Genomic DNA, 26,521 nt, shown 5'->3' with positions numbered 1-26,521 from the left:
TTCTTCAGGCCACAATCCTATGTTTGGGTTTAGTGGTGGGTCATTCCCACTTGCGCTGGTGGAGGGGGTGGCTGCAGTGCTTGGGGACGGGGAGTGGCAGCATGCATAGCTCTGCTGCTTGTTCCTAGTGGTTCGTGGTTTATGGCTTACTGTAATGTGTAAATGTGGTCGGTGCATTAAGGCAAGCCATTTGATAACTATGGGCATACGTTTCAGCTGATTTTAATACTGTATTTTTATAGCCCATCCTGGGACCTTATGGTGAAGCACGGTAAAGAAATCTGATTAATTAAATAATACACAACACAATGCACACCTTTTATCTGTTACCATATGTCCACAAATGGCAACAAGGAAAATAAGATGAGTTTGACACCACCTGCTGACAGCTTGCAACCCCCCCACCCCCCCAAAAAAAACCCTACTTGATAAGGGATGTGGCCCTTAATTGCCCATCCCTAATTGAAATGTCTGGGCAATGTTTTGAAGTCTGTATAAAAGTCCATATTAACCCCTAGAGAGCAATCCTAACTATGGACAGCTGGTGTAACTTACACTAGTGTAAGTTACACTGGCGTAAATTACCCTTATCCAAACTCCATTCAGGAAGAATGTGGAAGAACTTGACTTGTAGCACCCTTTTTAAGGGCTATGTCTTGCCAGATTGCTAGGTAAGGTGACTGAGGAAAGACATTGTCCCTTCCCAGCTCCCGCAACACCCCTGTTTTGGCATTTATGCAAGTTACACTGGCTGAACCTCAGCAGACTGGTTTCAGAATCAAACCTTCTTCTTGGGGAACTCTGCGAATTGTCGCTCTGATCTGAGGAATAGAGGCCTCCTAACAATTCTCAGTGCATTTAATAAATGTCCCATCAATTTGTTATCTCAGGATAGGTTTGCAGCATAAAATAACAACATCCAAAAGAGCATAGCAACCAACAGAATGAAATGGCTTAAAGTGTCCACGAAAATTAAACCTCAACACTGAATACTAAAGTTTGTACTGGTATATCTACTGTTCAAGGACACATTCCTTGAGCAGAAGCCTTTGAAGGTGCAGAGCAGGGCTGGCAGTGTGTGTGTGTGTGTGTGTGTGTGTGTGTGTGTGTGTGTGGCTTAGGCAGCCACCCTGAGACCTAAGCTTGGGTATTGTGTACAGCAAGCAAATCTGCAATGGATTTCTCGAGCCAAGCAGAATCTGACTAACGTGACATTCTCTCACCCACGCAAAAGTTGCAAGGGATTTGACTTCCGAAACTACACCACTCATCTTTAAGCTTACTTCTCATATGTAATAAATTCTTTAATTTGTAGTTTGATTACTGGCGCTACTCATCTTGTCACTTCAGTGCAACATTATCCTGTGCTTCTACAGAATATAAATTAGCGATGTCTCTCCTCCAGACGGAAGTTTGATAAATTTTCTAACTGATATACATGCAGAGCAGAATCCTCCAGGAGTTGCCCAGAAGTGATTTAAATGACAAGATTTTGGACTTTATTATTACGATTAAGTTCCCACCATCCCTGCCAAAAGAGAAGTTTTTTTAAATTTTATTTTTTGTCAACTCCTGCACAATCCCAGAGGGCTATAAGTAGTATTGTTTTATAGTGGTTTATTTTACACATATTGCCACTGGATGCAATCGTGTATCTAATATTTGTAGGAAGGAAATAGAGGTTGTGAATAATTTCAGTAGTAGTGCTTCTCCATGACAGCCATTTGTCTGGCCTTGTGCACTTTTGGATCAAGGCCCCCAGAGCTGTCACTGTGCAGCAGGAATGATGCTGTCATCTGTCAGAGTGCCAGGATAATGGACCCTCCTTGAGTTGACAAGTGAATTAGGTGATAACAAGACTCCTAAACTTGTTTGTGACAGTTTGGTATACAGTGAAGATGGGAGCCTGCGGGCCTCTGGGCGTTAGCGGACTCCAATTCCCATCAGCCCCAGTCAGCATGGCCAATGGGCAGGGGTGCTGGGAAATGTAGTCTAGCAACATCTGGAGGATTCTGTCCCTCTGGCACAGAGCAAGTGTGAGAGTGAGAAAAAATCAACAGAGGTTGGGCACCTCTTTCCCTTTCTTTCCTGCAGTTCCTACTTCAGACTAGCAGTTTCAGTGGCAACACTGCCCTGTAAAAAGGTTTGCATTTCTAACGAAAAAGCTTTAGGTTTCTGCAATTAAGTTAGATTAAAGCACTCATTCGCCCTACCACAACAAATCCACTTCAAAACAACAACAGGCTTTCTGCTATTTTGAAAGTGATGGTGCAATCCATTGAAAAGTGTAGGATGATCAAATGATGAATGGGAAGATGCAGAAACACCTCATAAGCAAATCAGGATGAATGCTCACCATGACTGTGCTTCACAGTGGCCAACCAGATGCTTTTGGAAAGCCAGTAAGCAGGACCTGAGCACATCAGCACCCTTATGCACTTGCAATTCCCAACAACTGGTACTCCGAGTAGCTATTGATAGTCTTCTTGTTCCTGACTTTGCCTGATCTTCTTTAAAAGCCATCCAAATGGCTTGTGGCAGCGAGTTCCATAGTTTAACTGTGCATTGTGTTAAGTAGTATTTCCTTTTGTCTGCCCTGAATCTTCCAACATCCAGTTAATTGGATGCCCAAGAGTTCTAGTATTATGTGAGAGGGAGAGAGAAAAAACACATTTCTCTATCCATTTTCTCTACCCCATGTATAATTGTATACACCTTTGTCATGTTCCTCCTTACTCAATCTATCTTTAAATTTAAAAACTCCAAAAGTTGCAAAGCTTTCCTCATAGGGGAGTTGCTTTGACAACAATATTATCCTATCTACTAATTGCTGTGGGATGCGGGTGGCACTGTGGGTTAAACCACAGATCCTAGTGCTTGCTGATCAGAAGGTCGACGGTTTGAATCCCCGCGACGGGGTGAGCTCCCGTTGCTCGGTCCCTGCTCCTGCCAACCCAGCAGTTCGAACGCATGTCAAAGTGCAAGTAGATAAATAGGTACCGCTCTGGTTCACCAGAAGCAGCTTAGTCATGCTGGCCACATGACCCAGAAGCTGTATGCCGGCTCCCTCGGCCAATAAAGCGAGATGAGCGCTGCAACCCCAGAGTCATCCATGACTTGACCTAATGGTCAGGGGTCCTTTTACCTTTACCTTTACTAATTGCTGACGGTAGATTTCTTGGCTGTAACTTCCTGTGTCTTTGTCCATGGAGTTTTCTTGGCAGGGATACTGGAGTGGCTTGCTGGTTCCTGCTCCAGGTGGATCACCTTTGGTCAAAACTCTCCACTATGACCTGTCCATCTTGGGTGGCCCTGCACGGCATAGCTCATAGCTTCTCCGAGTTACTCAAGCCCCTTCGCCACGGCAAGGCAGTGATCCATGAAGGGGATGCTCCAACTACCGCAAAGAATGCTCCAACTACCGCACAATTGCACTCATTTCACACGCTAGCAAGGTTATGCTTAAAATTCTACAAGGAAGGCTCAAGCAGTATATGGACCAAGAACTCCCAGAAGTGCAAGCTGGATTTAGAAGAGGCAGAGGAACCAGAGACCAAATTGCAAACATGCGCTGGATTATGGAGAAAGCTAGAGAGTTCCAGAAAGACATCTACTTCTGCTTCATTGACTATGCAAAAGCCTTTGACTGTGTCGAACACAGCAAACTATTGCAAGTTCTTAAAGAAATGGGAGTGCCTGATCACCTCATCTGTCTCCTGAGAAATCTCTATGTGGGACAAGAAGCTACAGTTAGAACTGGATATGGAACAACTGATTGGTTCAAAATTGGGAAAGGAGTACGGCAAGGCTGTATATTGTCTTCCTGCTTATTTAACTTATATGCAGAATTCATCATGCGAAAAAAGGCTGGGCTGGATGAATCCCAAGCCGGAATTAAGATTGCCGGAAGAAATACCAACAACCTCAGATATGCAGATGACACAACCTTGATGGCAGAAAGTGAGGAGGAATTAAAGAACCTTTTAATGAGGGTGAAAGAGGAGAGCGCAAAATATGGTCTGAAGCTCAACATCAAAAAAACGAAGATCATGGCCACTGGGCCCATCACCTCCTGGCAAATAGAAGGGGAAGAAATGGAGGCAGTGAGAGATTTTACTTTCTTGGGCTCCATGAGAACTGCAGATGGTGACAGCAGCCACGAAATTAAAAGACGCCTGCTTCTTGGGAGGAAAGCAATGACAAACCTAGACAGCGTCTTAAAAAGCAGAGACATCACCTTGCCAACAAAGGTCCGTATAGCTAAAGCCATGGTTTTCCCAGTAGTGATGTATGGAAGTGAGAGCTGGACCATAAAGAAGGCTGATCGCCGAAGAATTGATGCTTTTGAATTATGGTGCTGGAGGAGACTCTTGAGAGTCCCATGGACTGCAAGAAGATCAAACGCATCCATTCTTAAGGAAATTAGCCCTGAGTGCTCACTGGAAGGACAGATCCTGAAGCTGAGGCTCCAATACTTTGGCCACCTCATGAGAAGAGAAGACTCCCTGGAAAAGACCCTCATGTTGGGAAAGATTGAGGGCACAAGGAGAAGGGGATGACAGAGGACGAGATGGTTAGACAGTGTTCTCGAAGCTACAAACATGAGTCTGACCAAACTGCGGGAGACAGTGGAAGACAGAAGTGCCTGGCGTGCTCTGGTCCATGGGGTCACGAAGAGTCAGACACGACTAAACGACTAAACAACAACAACAACTTCCTGTGTGAAGATCACTTATGTCATCAAAATAGCACTGCTTGTAGACAAACCAAAGGGCAGGTTTAGGAGAACCCCAAGTGACCAAAGAACAACCCATTTTTTGGGGGAAGGGGAAACAAAGCTAGCCCAAGGGGGCGTTGAGCTAGCTCAGAATCCCCTAAACCAGTGGATCTTAAAGGGTGAGGCATGGAGAGGATGGTAAGTGTGCCAGGAAGATTCAAAGACAATTGAATAAACATTTCAATGTGGTATAGTATAGTATCGTATAAATATAATTTGTTTTTGGATGAACAACCAGAAACAGTATTCACACCTCAGTTCAAGAGCATTGGCTATTCTTCTACAGTTCTATATATTGTGGTGAACAGTGATTTCCAACTCTGACAAACATGAAAGATCAGAAAAGAGTAAGGCTTCTCTGTGCTAATGAGGATGTGAGAGCTTGTTTGTCTCAAATTAGACCTAATCTAAAAGAGATTACCTGGCAAAAGCAAACTCATACCTCTCATTGAGTTTTTATACATACTTAAGGTACATACAGTGAGGGGGGAAAGTATTTGATCCCCTGCTAAATTTGCCCATTTGCCCTGATGAAGAAATGACCAGATTCCAAAGTAGCCACCATGACCAAGACCAAAGAGCTGTCCAAGGATGTCAGGGACAAGAGTGGAGACCTGCACAAGGCTGGACTGGGCTACAAGACTATTGCCAAGCAGCTTGGTGAGAAGGTGGCAACAGTTGGTGCAATAATTCGTTAATGGAAAAAACACAAAATAACTGTCAACCCCCCCCTCGGTCTGGGGCTGCATGCAAGATCTCATCTTGTGGAGTTGCAATGATCATGAGAACGGTGATGAAGCAGCCCAGAACTACACCGGGGGAAACTTGTCAATGATCTCAGGGCAGCTGGGACCATAGTCACCATGAAAACAGTTGGTAACACAGTACACCGTGAAGGACTGAGATCTTGCAGAGCCCGCAAAGTCCCCTTGCTCAAGACAGCACATGTACAGGCCCATCTGCAGTTTGCCAATGCACATCTGAATGACCCAGAGGAGAACTGGGTGAAAGTATGCAGGTCTACAATCTTGTCCCTGACATCCTTGGACAGTTCTTTGGTCTTGGTCATGGTGGCTACTTTGGAATCTGCTGGATTGATTGCTTCTGTCCACAGGTGTCTTTTGTACAGGTACTGTAACAAGCTGGGATTGCAGGTAAGACCTCTCCCTTACAGAAGGTGCTTCTAATCTCAGCTCGTTACATACAGTGAAGATACCAGGTAGCTTGACACCTGGCTGGTTGATAGGGGATCAAATACATATTTCACCCATTAGAATGCACATCAATCTCTGACTTTTGTCTTCTGGATTTCTGGAGGTTTACCTGTTATTCTGTCTCTCACAGCTACAGTAAACCTACCATTAAAATTATGGACTGGTCATTTCTTCATCAGGGCAAATGGGCAAATTAAGCAGGGGATCAAATACTTTCCCCCCTCACTGTATGCTTGTTTATAATATATTTTGGGGGTGTTTCGTGTTACTATGTAGCTGCACTGTTTTATACTTTGTGGATGTCCCAAGATCACACTACAAAGTAGTTCTGTTGTCTGTTATAAGTCAAGCACTGCTGGGAGTTGTTTCTTTTTGTTTTCCAATGGATTTATCCAATTAAAAAATTGGTGTGGCACAATCAAATTTTTATTCTGAAAGTGTGGCCCAGAGAAATAAGTTTGAGAGCCAATGCCTTAAACACAGATTATCCTTTTGAGGGAAAACTGTAGGGAGGGGTGAGGAGTCAAGGAATGAAACACAGGGTGTGGGGTGGGGTTCAGCTCAAAGGCCATATTAGCTCATAGGCAGTTTGGGGGGACCGTATGACAGTCATGGGTAGAATCAAAGGTGAAAGTGGAAAGGGCAATGGCTCTGACTCTCTTGACTTTTTGAACAGTGGGCTACTTGTCCACCCAAGTCCCAGAAGTAAATTTCATTGAATCCAACAGGGCTTACTCCCATGTAAATTGGGCTAGGATTGCAGCCTGGGTTTTCTCGCTTGCTTGCTATTGCTCCAGTTCAAAGGTTTGGAAAGCTTTGCTTAACTGCTCATGTCAGTGGGAGTTTTGGTGGGAAATGAATGAAAACTCTTTCAAACCACAGATTAAACACATGGCAGATAAGCAACTGGCAGATATCTCTCCCCCTCACTTTTCAGCAAACATTATTAGGGCAGGTGCGGCAATTACTGGGAATCTTGGAACTACCACAGGGAGGACTGGCAGGGTGAGAGAGGAGGGGTGTTAAATAGAGTGTCAATCCCAATGTGAAAGAATATTTAGATTATTGCCACATTAGGCTTCTCATAGATTTAAATTAGAATCGGATTAACCTCTGGCTTTGTAAGCACATGGGGTCTGGCAAATTCTACCCTGCAGATCACTTTTCTTCTCCATTCATAGGGTTTTTTTTTTAGCTACAACAGGGAATATGTTTAACTATGGAAGTTAGAGGGAATGACCTAAGTGGCTGGACACCCAGGGAGCTGTTGTACCTAGAACAGAAAAACAGAGGTCTGGCTTGAAAAGAGGCACTGGTCATTCCAGATGGGGAAATCCTCTAAAAAGAGGATTTAGTACTACAGTTTTTCACTACCCATTGCTTTCCAACTTTTAGCAAGCCAAGGCAGTTTTTTCTGAATATATTGCTCCTCTTAGTCCCATCCCCTTAAAGATGTGAAAGAACGAAAGGTGTGCACCCAGAGGAGTCCACCTACCAAGCATTTCCCTGAGGCAGTGTTCTACCCAGAACAGTGAGTCATGCAGGGTTGCAGCAGCAATTCTCAGCGTTTGTCTTGTACCTGTTTGGAAGATGGATGCTGGATTCATGGGCCAACAGAATCCTTATGTGATGGCTCCGCACATCAATGTCTTAACAAATAGTGCTATGGATACAACCCTCATATTATAATAAAATGCCTCATATTATAATAAAATGAACACTTAAAACCATTAAAGGGTCAGGGTAAAGGGACCCCTGACCATTAGGTCCAGTTGTGACCGACTCTGGGGTTGCAGCGCTCATCTCGCTTTATTGGCCGAAGGAGCGTACATGTGGCCAGCATGACTAAGTCGCTTCTGGCGAACCAGAGCAGCACACAGAAACGCCGTTTACCTTCCCGCCGGAGCGGTACCTATTTATCTACTTGCACTTTGACGTGCTTTTGAACTGCTAGGTTGGCAAGAGCTGGGACCGAGCAACGGGAGTTCACCCCGTCGCAGGGATTCGAAGCGCCGACCTTCTGGTCGCCAAGCCCTAGGCTCTGTGGTTTAGACCACAGCGCCACCCGCGTCCCTATATCTAGCTTAGTTTGTTCAAAAGCACTTCCAGTGATGTCCTTTCATAAAGCTCAGTAGGCAGCCTTGAACCCATCACAGTTTCCCAGCCTAGACTTCCTTACAGGGTTGTTGTGAGGATAAAATGAAGAGTTCCTTGTTGGAAAGACAGGATATACAGTAAATGTAAGTCCTGTAAACGTGTGAACCCTGCTACTGCTGTTAAAAACTGCCTCTAAACTTATTTGGAGGAAAGCTTCACTGAGCTCAGAGGAGCTTCCTTCCACCTGCACACAACTTGGCAGATATACCTTCCTCAGAAAAAATATATTTGGTACTTTTATAAACTTTGTTGGGTCAGTAACTTTCTCCATAGTGCCACGCTCATTCGGGGTGACCTAGCTGAAGTCTTATTCAGTTAGAATTTGACTTATATTTGGGTGTTGGGGCAAGCTGAAGTTCTGAACTTATAAAAAAATGTGCATTTTTCTAGCTGTGTAGTTTAAGCGTGGATGCGGAACATGACAGATGAACGTTCAACCCCATTGCATCATGCTTCGGTAATAAGGTTGTCCTATTGCAGCCCGGTTCTCTTTTCCCAAAACACCACCTGCGTGTTTATCCCCCTCCCCCCGCATCCAACAGATTTCGAACCCAAGCGTGTCAGAAAAGAACTGCAACCGGGCATCCGAGGAGATCCCATGAAATACACCTCCCACGTTATCAGGGTATGCATTCCTAAATGCCGCTCCAAATCATTAATACGCATTGCCCCATCGGAAGAAAATCAGCTGGGGTGGTTTCTGCAAAAGTTCAGGTGTGCTGGGGCGCCATAAAAGTCAGACTAGACTCCGAAGGACAGGTGATTTGCGTACAAGCCTTGAACTCTGCGTGGCCTTGACTTCCCGAGCAAGCACAGGTGGCGATCTGGATGCTTGCTAAGATCTCCGATCTTGCAAAGATGAAGATGATGAAGAAGAAGCGCCCTCCAAACCTGCCAGGGTCAGGTGGGCTGTGAGACGATCGCTCTGCAGCTCTTTACCTCAGCTGTGTGTTCTGCTATTACTTTACAACTGGCAACTCCACGAACTTCCCACCCCTTGCTTTTCCCCTATTTCCAGAGTGGTTTGTGGCTTGGGTTTTGTGTGTGTGCTCCCATTCTGCCAGGCGGGTGTTCTTTTTGAATGAATGACTTAAGCGCTCGCGGCCAATAGGCGCTGGGCCCTGCTTAATATTCAGGAGCCCCTTGTCCAGTGGCAGGGCGAGGAGGTTGTTTTAAACGGCAGAGCCCCGCAGCCAATCAGGCCGCTCTCGTAGGAAGCCAACGCGAGGCTGAGCCACAGCTACTAGCGCTGAGTCTTAGCGCGTCGTGTGTGCGCCTCGCTCTCTTCCCTTGCACATCGCCTAGGTTAAAGCGAACAATACAGGTAGGTTTCGTGGAGCACTTTGCAACTTTTTTCCGGGGGGAGCGGCTGCTTTGCTACCCCTTCTTTTTAATTCCCCCTTTTAAGAACAAAACAACGCGCTCCATTTTTAATTGGGGGAGGGAAAAAATCTTTTGCATTTTTATTTTATTCCATTTCTCTTGTCTCTCAATATCCCGATCAACTTTTATCTCTTGGCTTCCCACCCACCACACCGTTATTTAACCAGGCGTCGGAAATCAAGACTTGTCCCGAATCCTGGTGTAAATGGAGCTCGGTTTAATTTTTATTTATTTATATTTATTTTTAATGGGGTGGTGGGAGCAAAAAGGAATGGGGGGCGGAGGGCGACGGCGCACGGCAAGGCTATATATAATGCATTCTCGTCTCTTACTCTGCGCGGGGGGGGGGGCGGCGACGGGATAATACAGATCCACACACAAAGTAGGTGCCGGGGCGGGGGGCACGCGTGGATTTTCCGCTGGTGCATTAACTTCCCCCGCATGGGCTGCGGGGACCTCCCGCTTAACGGGCATGCCAGCCCGGTTCCCCGCTTCTCCTCCACGCGTGTCGCCTCCTGCCCTGGGCTCGCCTTCTTGGGGAGAGAGGAAAGTTGCCTTAGCCGTGCGCATTGCTGGTGCCTTGCTGTTTATTCTGCATTAATAATGGCTGTCGCTTTAGCAGCTGACAGGGATAAGCTCTGCGCGTCCCGGAGAGAGAAGGGACAGATGATAACACACATCTCTCTTCTCCCCTCGCCTCTTTATTCCTTTCAACTACAATTTTTTTTTGAAAAAAATGTATATTTTTGTTCCCTTTCCCTCTCCACCGCGCCTTCCGACCCGTCCCGAACCTTTCGTTTCCTCCCCGTCTCCTTTTCCCCTGTCCGAAAAGGTGCCCCTCGTCCCCCTCCGACCGCAGCTAAGCCCCGGACCGTTTCCCTTTCGCCCCTTGCTACATTGCTTTTTGAGCTGAGCTCTTGTGTGCATTAATATGGCTGGCGTTTCGGTGGCACCGCTGAAGGAAGAAAGACGCGTAAAGGCAACAGAGAGGCGGGGAGGGGGAGCGGCGCTGGGGGAAAAAACCCGGTGGGAGCCCCCAGAGCCCCCAAACCTTTCGCTTCCTTCCCCGGTCTTCCTTCCCTATCCGACCGTGCCCTTGGCGGGCTGTTTCGGGGCCGTTTTGGCTTTTTCCAGCACTTTTATCTCCTTGCGATTCGGCGCGGCTGTGTGCTGAGCCAGGGCTTGTAATGGCTGCATGGCAGTCTTTGTTATACAGGCTATTGCGCTAAGCAGGGACATGGGAGGAGAGGGGGGGTGGCTGCTTCAAAGCTGCTTTTCCCCCCCTTCCCGACCCCCGGGCGCCCCCAGACCCCCCTCATAGGAAAGAGCAGAGCTTTTTCTACAAGGCTGGCTTGTTTTGGGGAGCCTTGGTGCTTCGGTTTCCTTTCCTGGGGGGTTCATCCGAGCAGACGGGTGCCGGTGGCTTTGTTAGGGATAGCAGTCTCGCTGCCTTGTAGAGAAGCCATTTTAGCGAATGGAGCTGGCTGGCTATGGGCGAGGGGGGAACTCCATATCCCTGCCTTAGCAAAGCACCAAGACTATAGAGATAGCTATAGCAAGGGCAAGAACCCCGCCGCCTGCCCCAGCTCCAGCCGGCTTTGCCCCCTAGGGCTAAAGGCACCCCGTAGGAGAGCCGAAGGGATTATTTGAGGGGTACTTTCTTTCATGAGTAAACATTACACAAAATGGAAGATGAATTATTGGTGTCTTTCGTGACCTGTCGTTTTCTCTCTCCCCCCTTCTCTCTTTTCACCCAGCTTACCGGAGCCACTCCAGCAAATATATAGCAATCCCAGGCATATTCCCAGCTGCGTTCGCTAAGGCAATAAAAGGGGCTTTTTTAAATGCAAGTTGTCCCAATGTAGTAAAGCAAAAAAGGAGGACGCGGGGGGGGGGGGATTCCCCCCCAATGACCTTGGGGGCGGGGGAGTAAGGGACAGAATTTATTCATTTTTTTTGAAAAAAGAAAGGAATAAAGAAACGAAATGTGGGTGGGTTTTTTTCCTCCTTCCTCCGAAACTTTTTCAGATAGTCATGCAGCCTTTTAATAAGGGACTGAAATAGGATTTTTTAAATAATTTTTTTTTTTTCGAAGAAAGGAAATTTGAAAAAGGGAGTGTTGAGCTCTTTTTTTTCTTGGGGAGGAAGAAAATTAATTCCAACTTCTAAAGACAGCGTAGTACAAATAATTTAAATACATTTTTAATAAAAAAAAATCACAGTTTTTTCTCTCCTTTTTAACCCCACAAATGGTTGCTTTTTCAGGAAACGAGATGGGAAAGGTGCATTCATATCTAAAAAGTTAGCAACTGCTCTGGAAATTAAATAAACAGCGACCAACCTGACATCAAAAGTATGATGTTGCTTTACCAAGAGAGCCAGTCTTATAACTTGTGCTGTAATCAATAAACTCTTTAAACATATTTTAAGCTGTTTTTTGAGATACGGGTTTTAAAATTCTGAAGTGCCTACAGAAGATGCATGACAGCTACTCTGACATGAAATGCATTTTATTTTATTTTTAAGTTCTGAAGCAGTAGCAAGGGAGTTTTCCTACTGGGTGGGCCAGCCAAGGAATGCAAGTCACAACTATGTGTATTAGTTAACCCTTTTAATACTTTGGTATTATGGGCTAGTTCACACATGTGCCTCACATTGGAAGTTGGGAAGCTGCCTTCTGTTGAGTCAAGTCCATCTAGCCCAGTGTTGTCTTCACTGGCTGGCAGCAGCCCTCTAATTTTTCTGAGTGGGGTGCATTCCCAGCCCTACCTGAAGATGCCAGGGATTGAACCTGGACTTTCTGCATGCAAAACAGATGCTCTGCTATTGAGTTATGGCCCTTGATCATCAAATGTAAGCAAATCAGCTGGAAGTTGATGCTCACTCAGGTGAAAATACCATACAATAATGATGTGTGCAAGCCAGCAGAGGACTTGCATGATGTCCATGTCAACTCAAAAAACACACACAACTTCCCAGTGGACAGAAATGGGCACGTTTTGGCTGAGAACTTTTTAAAGTGGTGTGTGCATGCATGCATGAAAGTGCAAATACGCTTTGGGCAATGCAACTTATGTTTTCTTGCCTGGTATACGCAACATAAATCGTCTGTTGCGGTGGTAGGTGGTGATTTTCCCCCAAATATCTTTCCAGGGAGTAAAGATGGCTAAAGGTGACCCGAAGAAGCCGAAGGGGAAGATGTCTGCTTATGCCTTCTTTGTTCAGACCTGCCGTGAAGAACACAAGAAGAAGAACCCGGAAGTTCCTGTCAACTTCGCAGAGTTCTCCAAGAAGTGCTCAGAGAGGTGGAAGGTACTGTCTGCAAGACCCAAATTCTTATACTTGCAATAAAGACAGCAGCCTAATAAGAGAATCATAGAATCATAGAGTTGGAAGAGACCACAAGGGCCATCGAGTCCAACCCCCTGCCAAGCAGGAAACACCATCAGAGCACTCCTGACATATGTGTTCTTCCTGCACTTTAAAACACACACACACACACACACACACTTTCAGCTTTAGGAACAAAAGCAGCCTCCATTAATTAAACTCATTAAGCCCCCACTTTGAGCTTGGGCATTGCCAGAAAACTTTCAAGCATTCTTTATATAATCTTAGAGGCTACAAACTTATAAATGAGAATGGAAGCTCTCAGGAAGCTGAATTCTGCATCCTCTGATTTTAAGGGTGGGGAGGAAACGTGGCCCTATAGGGACACTGGCCATGTTGGAGTTAGAGCCCTAAGCATCTGGTGAGCACCATGTTGGCTACCCATGCTCTCTTTTGTCTGGAATGGCAGCATTTGCACAGGTCTAGCTACGGCTGACCAGTCAAGAAGATGGTCTTAAAATCAACATACAGTGTGCGAAAGGAGTAAAAAGAGGGTGCAAGCCACCATATCTAGTCTTAATTTGGAGCTTGCCTCCCATGTATACAAAGTATGCATCAGTGAGCTGGTAGTCCTACAGACCTGGGCAGGGGGCACTTGGTCATTTCTGTGTACACATGGCTGAGGGCATCTCAGCCAGGTTTTTGGAACATAGGAATCTGCAGTGGCACACTAGCCTAGTGACGCCTACTTGGGAAGGCAGCAATTCTGCAGGGTCTCTTTCCCATCCAATAAATTTGTGCCTGGGACCTTCTGCATGCAAAGCAAATCTTGATATATGAACCTGCCTTTGTTTGTGGCTCTTGTGGGTGGGGGGGGGGGGGAAGGAAGGCAGATGAGTAACTGCCTGCATTTGCCTTTCAGACCATGTCAAGCAAAGAGAAGGGGAAATTTGATGAGATGGCTAAAGCTGATAAAGTGCGGTATGATAGAGAGATGAAGGATTACGGACCAGCAAAGGGTGGTAAGAAGAAGAAGGACCCCAATGCCCCCAAACGGCCACCGTAAGTAACTTCCCTGCATCAGTATACATACATAAACTTACTCCCAGATTTGTTAGGTAGCAAGATGCAACCTACATTCAAACAAAGTTAAGAAAGAAACAAGTAGATTTGGCAGTAGGAAGCCAAAACAGACCATTGGTCCACCTAGGCCAGTATTGTCTACACTGACTGGCAGTGGCTTCCAGGGTCTTTCCTAACCCTACCTGGAGATGCTGGGGATTGAACCTGAGACCTGAATGCTAAGCATGTGCTCTACCACTGAGCTATCCTCCCATACCCCCCGGGATATCAGACAAGCTACAATAAAGCACCTCTATTATTTTTTTTACAAACCCTCTTCAGAGCTGGCTGCAACTTCTCACTCTGCTGCTTTTGGTGAGAGTTAACCCATTACCAACAACAAACTGTTAGAAAGACTTGAGAGTTTTCAAGATAGTCATGCAACTGCTAATTTAAAGCAACAGCAACAAAGTTAATGCTTTTGAAGGCTGCTAATGCCTGATCACTTAAGCTTTAAATCTTGGCACTGAGTAGTTGATTGAGAGTGGCACCATTTGCCACTTACGTGACTATCTTGGAGGTGGGGAAAAGGAGCTTGAAATCTTGACTTCCCTTAGTGACCCTGATCTCCTAATTTTATTATTTAATGGCGCTCCAGAGTGTTCGGTGTGTCATAACATTTAGTGCTTAACAACAGTCCTGTAAGATGAACCAGAAGTTGTGTCTCCATATGACGGGGTGGGTTAGGGATGCGGGTGCTGAGGACTAGTGACTTGCCAAGGCCCATCTAGTGAGGTTTTGTTTTTAAAAAGGTAGAATTTAAACCCAGAAATTCCTAGCTCCTGGCTAGGTTATATCTTCTCTCACTGGTTTTGTTCTAGTCAAAGTGTTAGGGATTTCTGCTACCTCACCCCACAGCAAATGCCCCGGGACCTATAATAGTGCGATGCTACAACAGTGCTTATAAGGAGTAGCGCTGTCTGCTGTGGGTATAAGCCTCAGTCTCGTGAACTCCTCATTCGATTCTCTGCTGTGAGCAGGAAATGGGAAGCCTTTGCTTCCAGTCTTGCAGCAGCCATGTCCAGGGGAGCATTCAAGGCCAGGGCTGAGGCGTGCAACACTAAAGCTCTGTAGTGTTGCGTCAGATCCAAGTAACTGTGGAGAAGAAGCTACTGTTTTTAAGACCAGTTTTTTTGAAGTGTAGGTAAAAGACCCTTGGCCCACCACACCAGCTCTCAACTGTGGTTTGTCTTCTCCCTCCCACCCTCCACAAGGTCTGGATTCTTCCTGTTCTGTTCAGAATTCCGTCCCAAGATCAAATCCACTAATCCTGGCATCTCCATTGGAGACGTGGCAAAGAAATTGGGTGAAATGTGGAACAACCTCAGTGATGGGGAAAAGCAGCCTTACAACAACAAGGCTGCAAAACTGAAGGAGAAGTATGAGAAGGTAAGGCTCAGGTGGCTTCTGTCCAAAGGGACCCTTGTTTGCATTTGCTCCCAAAACAAAACTTTGTCTCATGGCAAACACTTCGAAGCAGACTTCTCCAACCTGGTGCACACTCTAGGTGCTTCATTGCACTACTAGTTCCCTTCAGCACTAGCTAGCACAGGTAGGAGGGCACACTAGTTTGGCGAAGCCTGCTTTAGAGGTGAACTGCGGTGTCCCCAGTTTGGTGGAGTATTTTCCAACTTAACAGGGCATTCCAAGCCAGCTCCTTAACTGGGAACAAATTCCAGTGACACCTGCGAATGCAAACTTACCAGGAAAAGGTGCTTAAAGGCATCTCTCTTGGCTCCAAGGCCTTCTAGCACCAGCAATGTATGGTACGTTGGTCTTCATGTCACTGGAGGAAACCTAGGCTTTGGCTGGATTGGAATTAGCCCACCCCGTCCTGGAGGCTCAAGGCAGAAAGAAATTACTGAAACACTCTCAGTACTGAACATTTTAAAGCTTTCCCAACTTGCCCTGGCTCCTAGAAGCCAGCGTGCTTGTTTGCTTTTTTAAAATAAAGTTGTAAAGCTGCAACTTCTTTTTCCATCTCTTCTCCATCAGCCATCGCAAAGGAACAGCGATGGGCTGTGCTAAAAGGCTTGAAAGCTTCATAATTCTAAGTAAGAGTAGGAAAAGCCCTGTTGGATCAGGCATGTAGTGCAATATCCAGAGGTTCAACCAGATTCCTATAGGAAGCCTGCAAACAGGACCTGAGATGATATTCCCAAGAGGTGGTACTTTAAAACATTTATTCCCCTCCTTTTCCTCTTCACAAAAGGGAGTTGCTCAGAGCAGCTTACAAATATAAAAGAGAGCATAAGACACAAGTTATCAAAGCTAAAAATGGCAGCAAACCCTCCACAAATTCCAGCATTTGAATCAGTACAATTAAGCATCAACACACAATTCAAAAGCTTGGGGAGTGTTTTCAGTTGCTAGAAGAGCACAAATAAATGAAGAGAGGTAAACACTGCTTCTTGCCGCAAGGAATTCTGCAGATGGGGTGCCACCACATACGAAGCCCATTGCCCAACTTTATTTCAGAAGACGGTGGGGTATGCAAGAGATGTGCAACAGCCAGTCTTAAAAGGAGGGGCAGATGCACACAAGAGATCCTAGGAACAATAACACAATCTTGAATTGCACTTGGTAATGGACTGGTAGGGGAGATGGGTACATACAATTCCACATGGATTCTGTTAATGAGCAGAGAACTGCTACAGAGTTCTTATCTGTTTTTTTAAAAAAAAAAACCTGTAAGGGGCTTTTTGGGGGTCTAAGCTCTGAAAAGTTACATGCATTGGAAGAATGATGCAAGGTTCTTAGGCATATCAGTTAGGTGTAAAATTACTATGGGAGAGGTGTTCTGACTTACACAAGTCAGCAAAACTCTTAAGGGAAAAGCAGCAGTTAAGACAAGTTTCCAAGGCTATTGTTAAGCTTTTAGTTAAATACACACCATTTATATAAAGCACATGGCTTCCCCCCACAGAATCTTGCGAACTGTAGTTTAAAGCTGCTAGGGATTGCAGCTCTGAGGGGCAAGCTACAGTTCCCATGGCTCTTAAAAGTGGTGCAAGTGTGATTTTTTAGTATATGGTGACCGTGTGCAGAAGGGACCAAACATGAGTCAGTTGAAAGGGGCTGCGTCGCATGTGTACACATATCTTACCTATCAAATCAGGACCACCAAAGCAGATCTCTTAAAGTAAACCAGTTAACACATTGAATTGGGGCAGGAATCATACTAGGAACTAAGCTCCCCAGAAAAATCTGTTTCTGCGGCTCTTACTCTAAACTCATGGCTTTCAATTTGGAGGTGCCCTGTGGCACTTCTTGTAAGCAAAGAGGCAGCGGGTGTCACTGATCAACTTGTTCAGGGGCTGAGAGTTCTGGAGCATCTTTGCTCTCTTCTTCCTAACAATTAGGGCTGGAGATAATGCAACTTTCCTTAGCTTGTGTAAATCTGTATAGTTGGAACAAGGAACATGTGGGCTGTCCAGAGGCTGTTGGAGCCCCTAGCCAGCACACACCATTGTCAGGCCGGATGGGAGTTGTTAGTTGAACATCTTAAAAAAGGGGACTACTCCTGCTCTTTTTTTGGAGGGGGGTTTACAGAATTTTGACACCGAATCTTGACTTCTAAAAAGCGCAGAGTGTGACGTTGCTAGCTAGATGCCTAGAGCTCCTTGGGTGAATGGGAGGCAGTCCATGCTGTGCGCACATCTCCAGGTGGAGTGGCATCTTTGGGGGGGGGGTGCAAGAGGCTTGGGGCCCCTTGTTCAAGCGGCAACCCACCCACTGTTCTCTGTAGGCAAGCCATTGTTTCTAAACGCAAGTGTTTATAGCTGCTAAGGACCACCACCAGCTTCCAGCTAAAGAAGTTGCAATGTTACAAAGTCAATCCTCCATACTGACGGTTTTGTTGTGTGTGTGTGTTGTTGTTTTTTAAAGAAAAGATCCAGACCCACCCTGGCCATCTCCCCACCTCTCGCAAGGTGTCCCATGGGTGACTTGTTCAATAGCGCTCTTACCTTCTTCCATGTGAGAGAGGCTATTCTGAGTCACTGTCCCACTTAAAGGGGGTTGGGGTAGGGGACACACCTGCTGATTATGCCAATGAAACTCACCCTCTTGCTGTTGCAGGATGTGGCTGACTACAAGTCTAAAGGCAAGTTTGATGGTGCAAAGAGTGCCGCGGCTAAAGCTGCTGCTGCAGCTCGGAAAAAGGTAGAAGAGGAGGAGGATGACGAAGAAGACGACGAGGAGGAAGATGAGGAGGAGGAGGACGATGAATGAGAAACTGTATAATATTTGTCTCCATGTGAATACCATAGAGTAGGGGAAACACCATTTGGAAAAAGAGAAAACAAAACAAGGCACCTGTTGCTTAAGACGGTGTCTTCATTTGCCCTTTTTATTAGGCTTAAATGACACAATTTGGATTCTGACCACGCCGTACGTAGCTCCTTTGGGGAAGGGAATTTCGAATAAAACGTGTTCTAAGGGGGGAAAAGAAGGAAGGAAAAAAGCTAAAAAGCAACCAAACCACGGTTTACGTTAAGTGGCCACGGGCGCCCTTAGGCACCCTGAAACTGTAACAAAGTTGTACATATTTCCAAACATTTTTGAAACGAAAATGAAACAAAAAAAAAGTGGGAGCAAGGCGCTCTTGTGTTCTCCTCAACTCTGTGCACTTTCCTGTTGGTGTAACAAAGCATTTAAAAATGTTTCTCAAGCATCTTATTTTTTAATTTGTAAGGTGGTGTTTTAACTATATGGTTATTGGCTAGAAAATCCTGGGTTATAAAACTGTACATATCTATAGTTTGTAAAAACTAGACAGATTCTTGTGGTTCATGCTTTGAGCAGTGATGCCCTCAGGGTGGGAAGGCATATGACTAACTGAAGGTTGTAATGTTCTTCCACGGAGGGGTCGTGTCTCAAAGCACGCTCTACGAAATTAGATCTATTTACACTACAGTGGGCGTCCATTTAGCTTAAAGTTGTCTTTCTGTATATAGTGAAACTAGCATTCTGCGGCCATTCTTAGTTGTGGAAGGGGAGGGGGGGGGACTTCAGCTGGCATGAGAAAATGTATGGAATCTTTTTTTTCTTTCCCTTTTTTTAGTTAAGCGGGGTAGTTTTGAAACGGAAACTGTAGGTCTCTTCGTTGTCAGCTTAAAACGTGAAGAGAGGGCGCAGAAAACAAGTTCAAAATCACTCTGTACTTAAAAAGAGAAACAAATTTGCAAAAACGTTATGTTGGTTTTTTTTGTATGTTTAGAATGCTGAAATGTTTTTGAAGCAAAAATAAACAGTATTACATTTTTAAAACCTCTTGACAATATTCTAAAAATTTTCTGCTTTGAACGAGGTTCCCTGCAGCAGCAGCAGCAAAAGGAAACATTAGCAGTTCTGGCAGCGTCAACTCAGCCAGTGGACTAGTTTAAAACTTATAGCAGATATTTTCCCCCACTTTCCCCAGGATGAACGTGAAGCACAGTTTCAATACTGGTCTAGGAAAGGTGACTACGTGAGTTAAAGATGCTATGCAAGTTTGAGTCTCTTGCTCCTTTGAAAGTAGGAGGCTTGTGATCTTAAATTGTGTGAATTACCACCATTTGGAAAGGTAGGTGACTAAGGGGGAGCAGATGTTTCTTTCTAGCTGTGTTGGGTACCTTTATAGCCCAAATGCTATGCTTTGTAAATATTAAAATGTGCCTTTTTTGTCCTGTGTTTAAACTGTTTCAGACTTGTGGTGTTTTCCTGCCTTGTCCCTTGCCCACCAACAGCCCGGGTATTGGTAGGAAGAATATTAGGTGGCCACAAGTATTCATCGTTGAATCTTGCAAAGGCAGCCTTGGCCACCTTGGTGCATGGCTTTTCAGCACTTCTGCAAAGAGATGGGTTCAGTGCTCTTTGGGTGGGTGGGTGTAGGGGAGGAAGGAGGGTTGTAAGTGCTATGCTTGGTTGAGGAAGCCAAGTTACAGGATAATAACTCTAGATCTCAGCAATGTCTAGCGACCTAAAGGTTTACCCACACTTGCTGTACAGAATGAAGTTACTGGATGAAGATAATGTCACATTGGGTTACAGTGGGATGGGGCCACACTAAGATCCAGGGTAAGCTAGGCGCTTTTGGGTCCTATTGGAATCAGCGGAATTTAAAAGGACAACTTCTGTTTATCTTTGTGGAAGTCAAACGCAGCTAACTTGGTCTCCACCCCACCCATTGTATTCAGAAAGGTTTGCTGTGCTTGGGTCACACCAAAATGAATAGGACAAGCTGGTCATGATTCAAATTCAGTTGGGTCCCAAGTGCAACTAAAACTTCTGTGTCAACATTTAGCTGCTGTTCTGTTAAATTCTCACCGCTCTGGAGTAGATTTGGCTGAAATGGTGATGTGCCCAAGGCTATCCAGTTTGATTTAGGGCTGAGCAACAATTTGAACCCGGCTCTTGATGGCTTGAGTCAAACTACTACTTTATTCTGCTTCTCTAGGTACACAGCTTTAAAATAAAAGCAAGCGAACAGAAAATTCAAAATAAAATAAAATTGGAATTTAGTTTTAGAAATGCTTACTGAGATACATCTCAATAACCTACTTATTAAGAGAGAGTCATTTGTACCACTCTTGGGAGAGTATTCCGTAATCTGCGATGATGGGGAAGATCCTTTCTATTTTTCTCACTATTTACTCTGCTCTTCACCTGGGTAAAAGAACAGAGACCAAACAGAACTTCAGCTGAGCACCAAGCGGCTGAAAAGTCAACTTTTGGTGGTAGTTTGAAACTTGAAATTTAATTCCTGGACTCCACTCCTCTCTGTCCCATTCTTACCCCAGTAAAGTGTGCTAGCTACATGCATGTTTTGAGGGGGGGGGGTTGTGCAGGAGAGCCAGCAGCATATGTGCAGCTGGGAGTTCTATGAAACTGACCGCATTTGGGGAATCTGGAATCTGCCAAAGCTGGAAAAATGGTGTGTTTGTCTGTGTAGGGTGAATACATGTGCAATTCTTTTTCTTCATCTTGTGGAAGAATGCCACTGTATTCACACCACCAAAAATAAACTGGTAAAAACCACGCCATGTTCGTTTGTAGCTGTGGGTAGTTTTAGAGCTCCTACCTAGCATGGTTAAGACTGAGCTGCAAATAAGGAAATCTCCAATTCAGTCCCTGTTTTTGGCCATCGGCTTGCTAGAGTGTCTTGCCTTACGGCAATCTCACTCCCATCTGCTCTATGGGGAACTTCAATATGTGCTTATTTTATGATGGGGCTGTTTGCTGAATTGAACTCAACAGCCTTCAGGGATACCCCCGACATACCCTGATAGGAGTTGCTGTATTTTGGTACCTTCTGACATGTCAGAAGCCCCAGGTGATCTCATGGGGAACAGTCTTTGATTCCTCTTCCACAGTAGTACTGTAAAAATGAGGTGGAAGATTACAGAATGGGTTCCTCTACCCCCTAGCAAGCTATAACTTCTCCCACTTTTGCGGTGCAGGCTTGGTATGCCTCTAATTTTACAGTTCAGGCAGCAATGTGTTTAGCTGATTGCTAGCATGTTGTTGTTTTTAGTTTGATTGGAAAAAGCTTCGCTGCCCTAGTAATCAGCAGTGTGAAAAATGCTACCCAAGGGATCATCTAAGAAAGATTACTTCTATCCCAAATGAAAGACTCTTGGCGTATGTGGACACACCGCTCTGCATGGGATGGTAATGCCCAGAAGTACACAAGCAGCAACTAAAGGCCAGCCCCATGTTTAAAAATAACAAGGCTGCAGCTGTATACTGGGTGGAATAGTGGGATGCGGGTGGTGCTGTGGTCTAAATGACTGAGCCTCTTGGGCTTGCCGATCAGAAGGTCAGAGGTTCGAATCCCTGTGATGGGGTGAGCTCCAGTTGCTCTGTCCCAGCTCCTCCCAATCTAGCAGTTCAAAAGCACACCAGCACAAGTAGATAAATAGGTACCACTGCGGCGGGAAGGTAAACGGCGTTTCCATGCCCTCTGGTTTCTGTCATGAGTTTGCATTTCGCCAGAAGCGGTTTAGTCCTGCTGGCCACATGACCCAGAAAGCTGTCTGTCAACAAACACCAGCTCCCTCGGCCTGAAGCGAGATGAGCGCCGCAACCCCATAGTCTCCTTTGACTGGACTTAACCGTCCAGGGGTCCCTTACCTTTGCTGGGTGGAATGAAAGAAAAAATCATGGGGAAAGAAGATGCTATTGAATAGGGATCAGCAAGTGCAGGGCCCCAACCCCTTAGAGAGGAATGAGGTTTGGAAAAATAAGCACCATGTATGTATCCAGGTGACCAGAGGGCGGGATTTTAGTTGTCTTTTTCCAGCAGAACCAGTTGCTGACCCAAAACAAAAATCTCTTGTGATGGGGGCGGGGGAATAATAAAAACTAGCGTTTCCCACGAAAAAGCAGTATTCGAAGCAGGATACTTTGTGTTTCAGGAGAACCCAATTTCCCTCCACTGGCCATGCTTCAGGCTGTGTATGATTATGGGTCATTTCTAAAATATGGAAGAACTACTGATAAGAGGTGTGGATTCTGTAAAAATGCGTGGCTGGTAAGCTTTTGACATGGCTCTAAAGTGTGGGGAATCTTTGGCCCTCTAGGTGTTGCTGAGCTGCAGCCACAGCAAGCATGGCCAATGGCCAGGGGTGATGAGAGCAACATCTGGAAGGCCAAAGTTCGCTACATCTAAATGATGGTGCAGCGCAAGAGTTGGAATGACTGCAAGCTCTGGGCTCAAAAACTCTTGACTTGAATCATATTTCAATGAGATTCTTGGATAAGGACTGGATTGGTTGTCCATACATGGCAATACCCTAGTTTTTGGTTTATTGTGGTGTATGTGTTGGGAGATCTCTAGAGTGCATTGCACTTGCTGCGTGTTCCTCATTGCTTGAAAATCCTCCTCAGGTGTGTTCTTACTTTTAAGTGCTTGCAAACATTTCTGCCCATCCAGTTACCTGATCTGTTCCTTTTATGGGCTTAGCCAATGTGGAATCCCCCAGATATTTGTCCAGATTCCATCAGCCCCAGTCAGTATGGCCAAACAGTCAAGGGTGATGAAAGCCCAGCAACATAGGCAGGGACCAGGTTGGTGTCTCTGGCTCAACTTCATACCTCTGCAAAGACCCTTTATTTTGCATGCTGCTTCTAATAATAATAATAATAATAATAATATTGGCAGGCTATCCTCTTTGGAACTAATGGCTGGCACCTGAATGCTGCCAGTTTTGAACTGAATGGAAATATATATATGGCTGGAAGGGACTGTAGAGATGGGGCTACCTTTGTATTGGAAGTGACAGGAGCGGTTGACAAGAGAGCCTTTCACCTACATGATTCTATGGGAAAGACCTCCATAAAGCAAACAAAAAAGCCCCGTTTTATTCCATCTTCCCAACACTTCCTTACCTGTCAATTTTTGTGTTTTGCGCGATCTTTCACGGGACAGGAAAAGCCGCTTCTGGAAATCCAGCGGGATCTGGCAGACATTTAGCACTCATTACTGTGTTAATTGTTTCCGGGGTGGGGGTGGAAATCCCATTGCAACCCTGTTAACTCAGAAAATCGTGGGAGCTTTTTCGTCATCTTCCTTGCAGTTTACACATCGTGCTGTTCCAACACCATAGAAAAAAAATTAGTGTGGTGTGCCAGCATACCGATCAAAAGCCACAGTTGCATGATGGCTGGGAATTGCTATCTGTAGCCGATCTTCTGTTCTCTGTGGGGCAACTTGCTTCTCCATGGAGTCACATCAATGCAAGTCTTGGGGCAGTGTGTGTGTTCTCAGTGACTTGTCATCCACACCTCTCTCCAAGGAAAATCCCTGGTTCTTCCTGCAGGGCAAATTCCTGTGCAATTAGAAGCCATTCCCATGCCAATTCTGTGTGGATCAATTCTGGGTCCCGAGTATCTAAAATATTGTCATCTTACGAACTTAACAGTGAACTTGTTGCTCCTTGTTCAGAAAATGGCATCATCCATGCACAAGCAGCATCAAGCTTGTGGGGAAGACCCAAGTTTTGCAGGAGAACAAAAATGGCGGGGTGGGGAGCCAAGTTGCTGGGGAGGGAGACGGTAGATGAAAGGGAGTCTGCTGGGAAAGGCCATGGCCGTCTGGAATCATGAGCATATTTTGCTGGAGGTCACACTCATCATTTCCAGTGTATTTATTTCTACTTAGCAACAATTATTTGCCACTTAGAAAAATGAAAGAACTATTAAGTTTTTCTGCCCTGATACAGACGGGTAGGACCTCCTTGCCATAGCAATACTTTTGTTTTGCGATTGGCTGAGTGGTGCAAAGACTGGCACAACCCTCTGCGAATAGGTTTTTTGCAATTACTCTTATTGGGTGGGTGGGACATGCCTTGAAATGCAATCAAGCAATCTGTTGAAGGAATTATTGGTTGCACAAAGAGGAATAAATATAGGAGGCAATGATGAGGGCAGGAGTTCCCAAACAATGTGTCACAAGTAGAAAGTGCATAAGGAACAGTGGAAGCTGCCTATATTTTTCTGATAAGCTTTCCAGAGCAGAGTTGAGGAAACTGATTAGCTCAAGTGGAGCATCTTTGACAGGTGGGTAAACGCACTTATCAATCTCTTGACATCACTATGACATCTCATGATACACGGGTTGCCACACCCATCTATCTAATCCATTGCCTGCCATCCTGTCTGGGCAGGGGAGAGGGAGGACTGAGCTCTTTTGCAGCACTCCCCCCCCCCCTTTAAATTTGCTCTTAGAGCATCTAGACTCCAGAGCCTCAGGCAAGAGGACTTTTTGACACCACCTGCCACCTGATTCCTTAACTGGAGATTTTTGGGTTGAACCTAAGACTTTTTGCTTGTAAATTAGGTTCTGTACCACCAAGTGATCATCCCTATGAATGCCATATCTGAGCTCAAATTATCTTTTTGTAAAGGAGGCTGCTTGCTGTGCACCTGTATGAATAGTTGTTCTGTACTACCACTCTCTCAGTCAGTCACCGTTGGAGGATGTTAATTCTGTCCCATCTTTGCTTCAGGCATGACTGGAACATTTGCTTGGTCATGTAGTGGGGGTACAGAAGGAGAAGAAGGTACCTGCTGTATCTCTGTGTGAGTTACTGCTCTGAACTTGCCTTCTTTCAATCATGCAATACACCAGGAACAGTAAGTTAAATAGGAACATGGCATGGGGAACTTAATGGATATCTGATCATTCTTTATGACTTCAAAATAAGGTAAGCTAACCTGGCTGCATTTGGGGATCTGCCAGCTCATTCTGCTGGGTGCCTCAAAGCCCCACTACGATGGTACCACTTTGCAGGTGTAAGACTGTGGTGGGTCTCCCTTTTTAATTTTTTTGGGAAAGGCTTTCCCAGTGGTCAAGTGTCTGGGAAATGTCAGTCAAGGTGCATTTCAGAGGGGCATCTTGACACCTTTTTTAAAGAAGTTTATAGAACATGCAACTTTCCTCTGTTAATCATTTCCTTTTGTTCTTTGCAAACTTCGGCCTGCCAGCGTTATGCAAGAACCGGTAGCTGATTTGCTTGGAATCATTTTCATTTGAGCTATGGGAACCTCAAGAGACAACTTAGAGATACACATAGCCTAGACGGTAGAAGCCCCTTTTAAGGTCCACTGTTTGTGCTCACGAGCTGGGCTGATCACTTTCTTTCTTTGCATTATTATTAGGCTTTAGCACACTTGAAATTTGACTTGGAGTTGTGGGTTGGTGCTTAATGCCAGAACAGGACTTTGGGGGCAGAAGTCCAGGGCCTCGCTCAGCAGAATGAACAGAGGGCCCTGAAATACAGCAGGCCTTGATAACCACAGGCTGGGTAACCAAGCTCTTGCTTCATATGGGTGAAGCAATGCATGTTGCCATCTAGACTGACTATCAAGTTCAGAGTGTAAAATAACCTGATTGCAGCACTGCTGGTGTGTTTTTTTTTTGTATGGAGTTAAGTTTCCTTGGTATAGGAGGTTAAGCTCTTGATAGCATAAAACTTGCTACTCCTTGAAATGCAAACAGGAAAATGCCTGCAGAGACTGCAGTGGTTTTGTAACACTTAGGTTTGCTGGGCATTCTCAACGATTCTGGTATCAGGTTGTCTCTTGGACAAAATAAGAGGGTGTGAAGGCAGGGCTACAGGATGCACGATGCTCTGAATCTAATTTTCCAAGCCAATAAGATTTTTAAAAGAAAGGAACAGTGCCTTACCCTGAGTTAGTTCGCACATAATGCTAAACAAAACTATAGCTTAGTAGTGTCACTGTACCACTGTTATAAGTCATGGTTTGTTTTGGTATGTTGTCTGAATCTGGGCTTGTAGTTTGTCTTGCTCCGGATAAACCAAGCTTTGTTCTTGGGTTTACAACCTGTAGTTTTGGAGGAGATGACAGTCTAAGCCACATCCATTGTTTAACTCTCAGCAACAGGAGGAAGGAATATTGCAGAAATACTTTGTAGAAGAGAAAAGGCACCGAATGAAAATAGAAACACCTAAGAACCACCAGTGCAAAGTGTTTTTGGAGGGCTAGTTGTTTCAATAATAGGACACAGAAGTATTTGCTTTATTAAGGCGAT

General features: G+C 45.2%; 1 protein-coding gene across 1 annotated transcript; it reads left to right on the top strand.

Moving 5' to 3' along the window:
- Positions 1 to 9,317: 9,317 nt before the first annotated feature.
- Positions 9,318 to 19,656, top strand: HMGB3 (high mobility group box 3). The gene is made up of 5 exons (XM_028714718.2): positions 9,318 to 9,472; positions 12,685 to 12,843; positions 13,784 to 13,923; positions 15,198 to 15,372; positions 18,064 to 19,656. Exons 2-5 carry the CDS (start codon positions 12,694 to 12,696, stop codon positions 18,214 to 18,216), a joined length of 618 nt encoding a protein of 205 aa, XP_028570551.1. The 5' UTR covers positions 9,318 to 9,472; positions 12,685 to 12,693; the 3' UTR covers positions 18,217 to 19,656.
- The last annotated feature ends 6,865 nt before the right edge of the window (positions 19,657 to 26,521 follow it).

This window comes from Podarcis muralis, chromosome Z, assembly GCF_964188315.1.
Source record: "Podarcis muralis chromosome Z, rPodMur119.hap1.1, whole genome shotgun sequence".
NCBI classification, from domain to species: Eukaryota; Metazoa; Chordata; class Lepidosauria; order Squamata; family Lacertidae; genus Podarcis; species Podarcis muralis.
The sequence above is the reverse complement of the archived record's forward strand: the minus strand, read 5'-3'. Positions and strand labels throughout refer to the sequence as shown.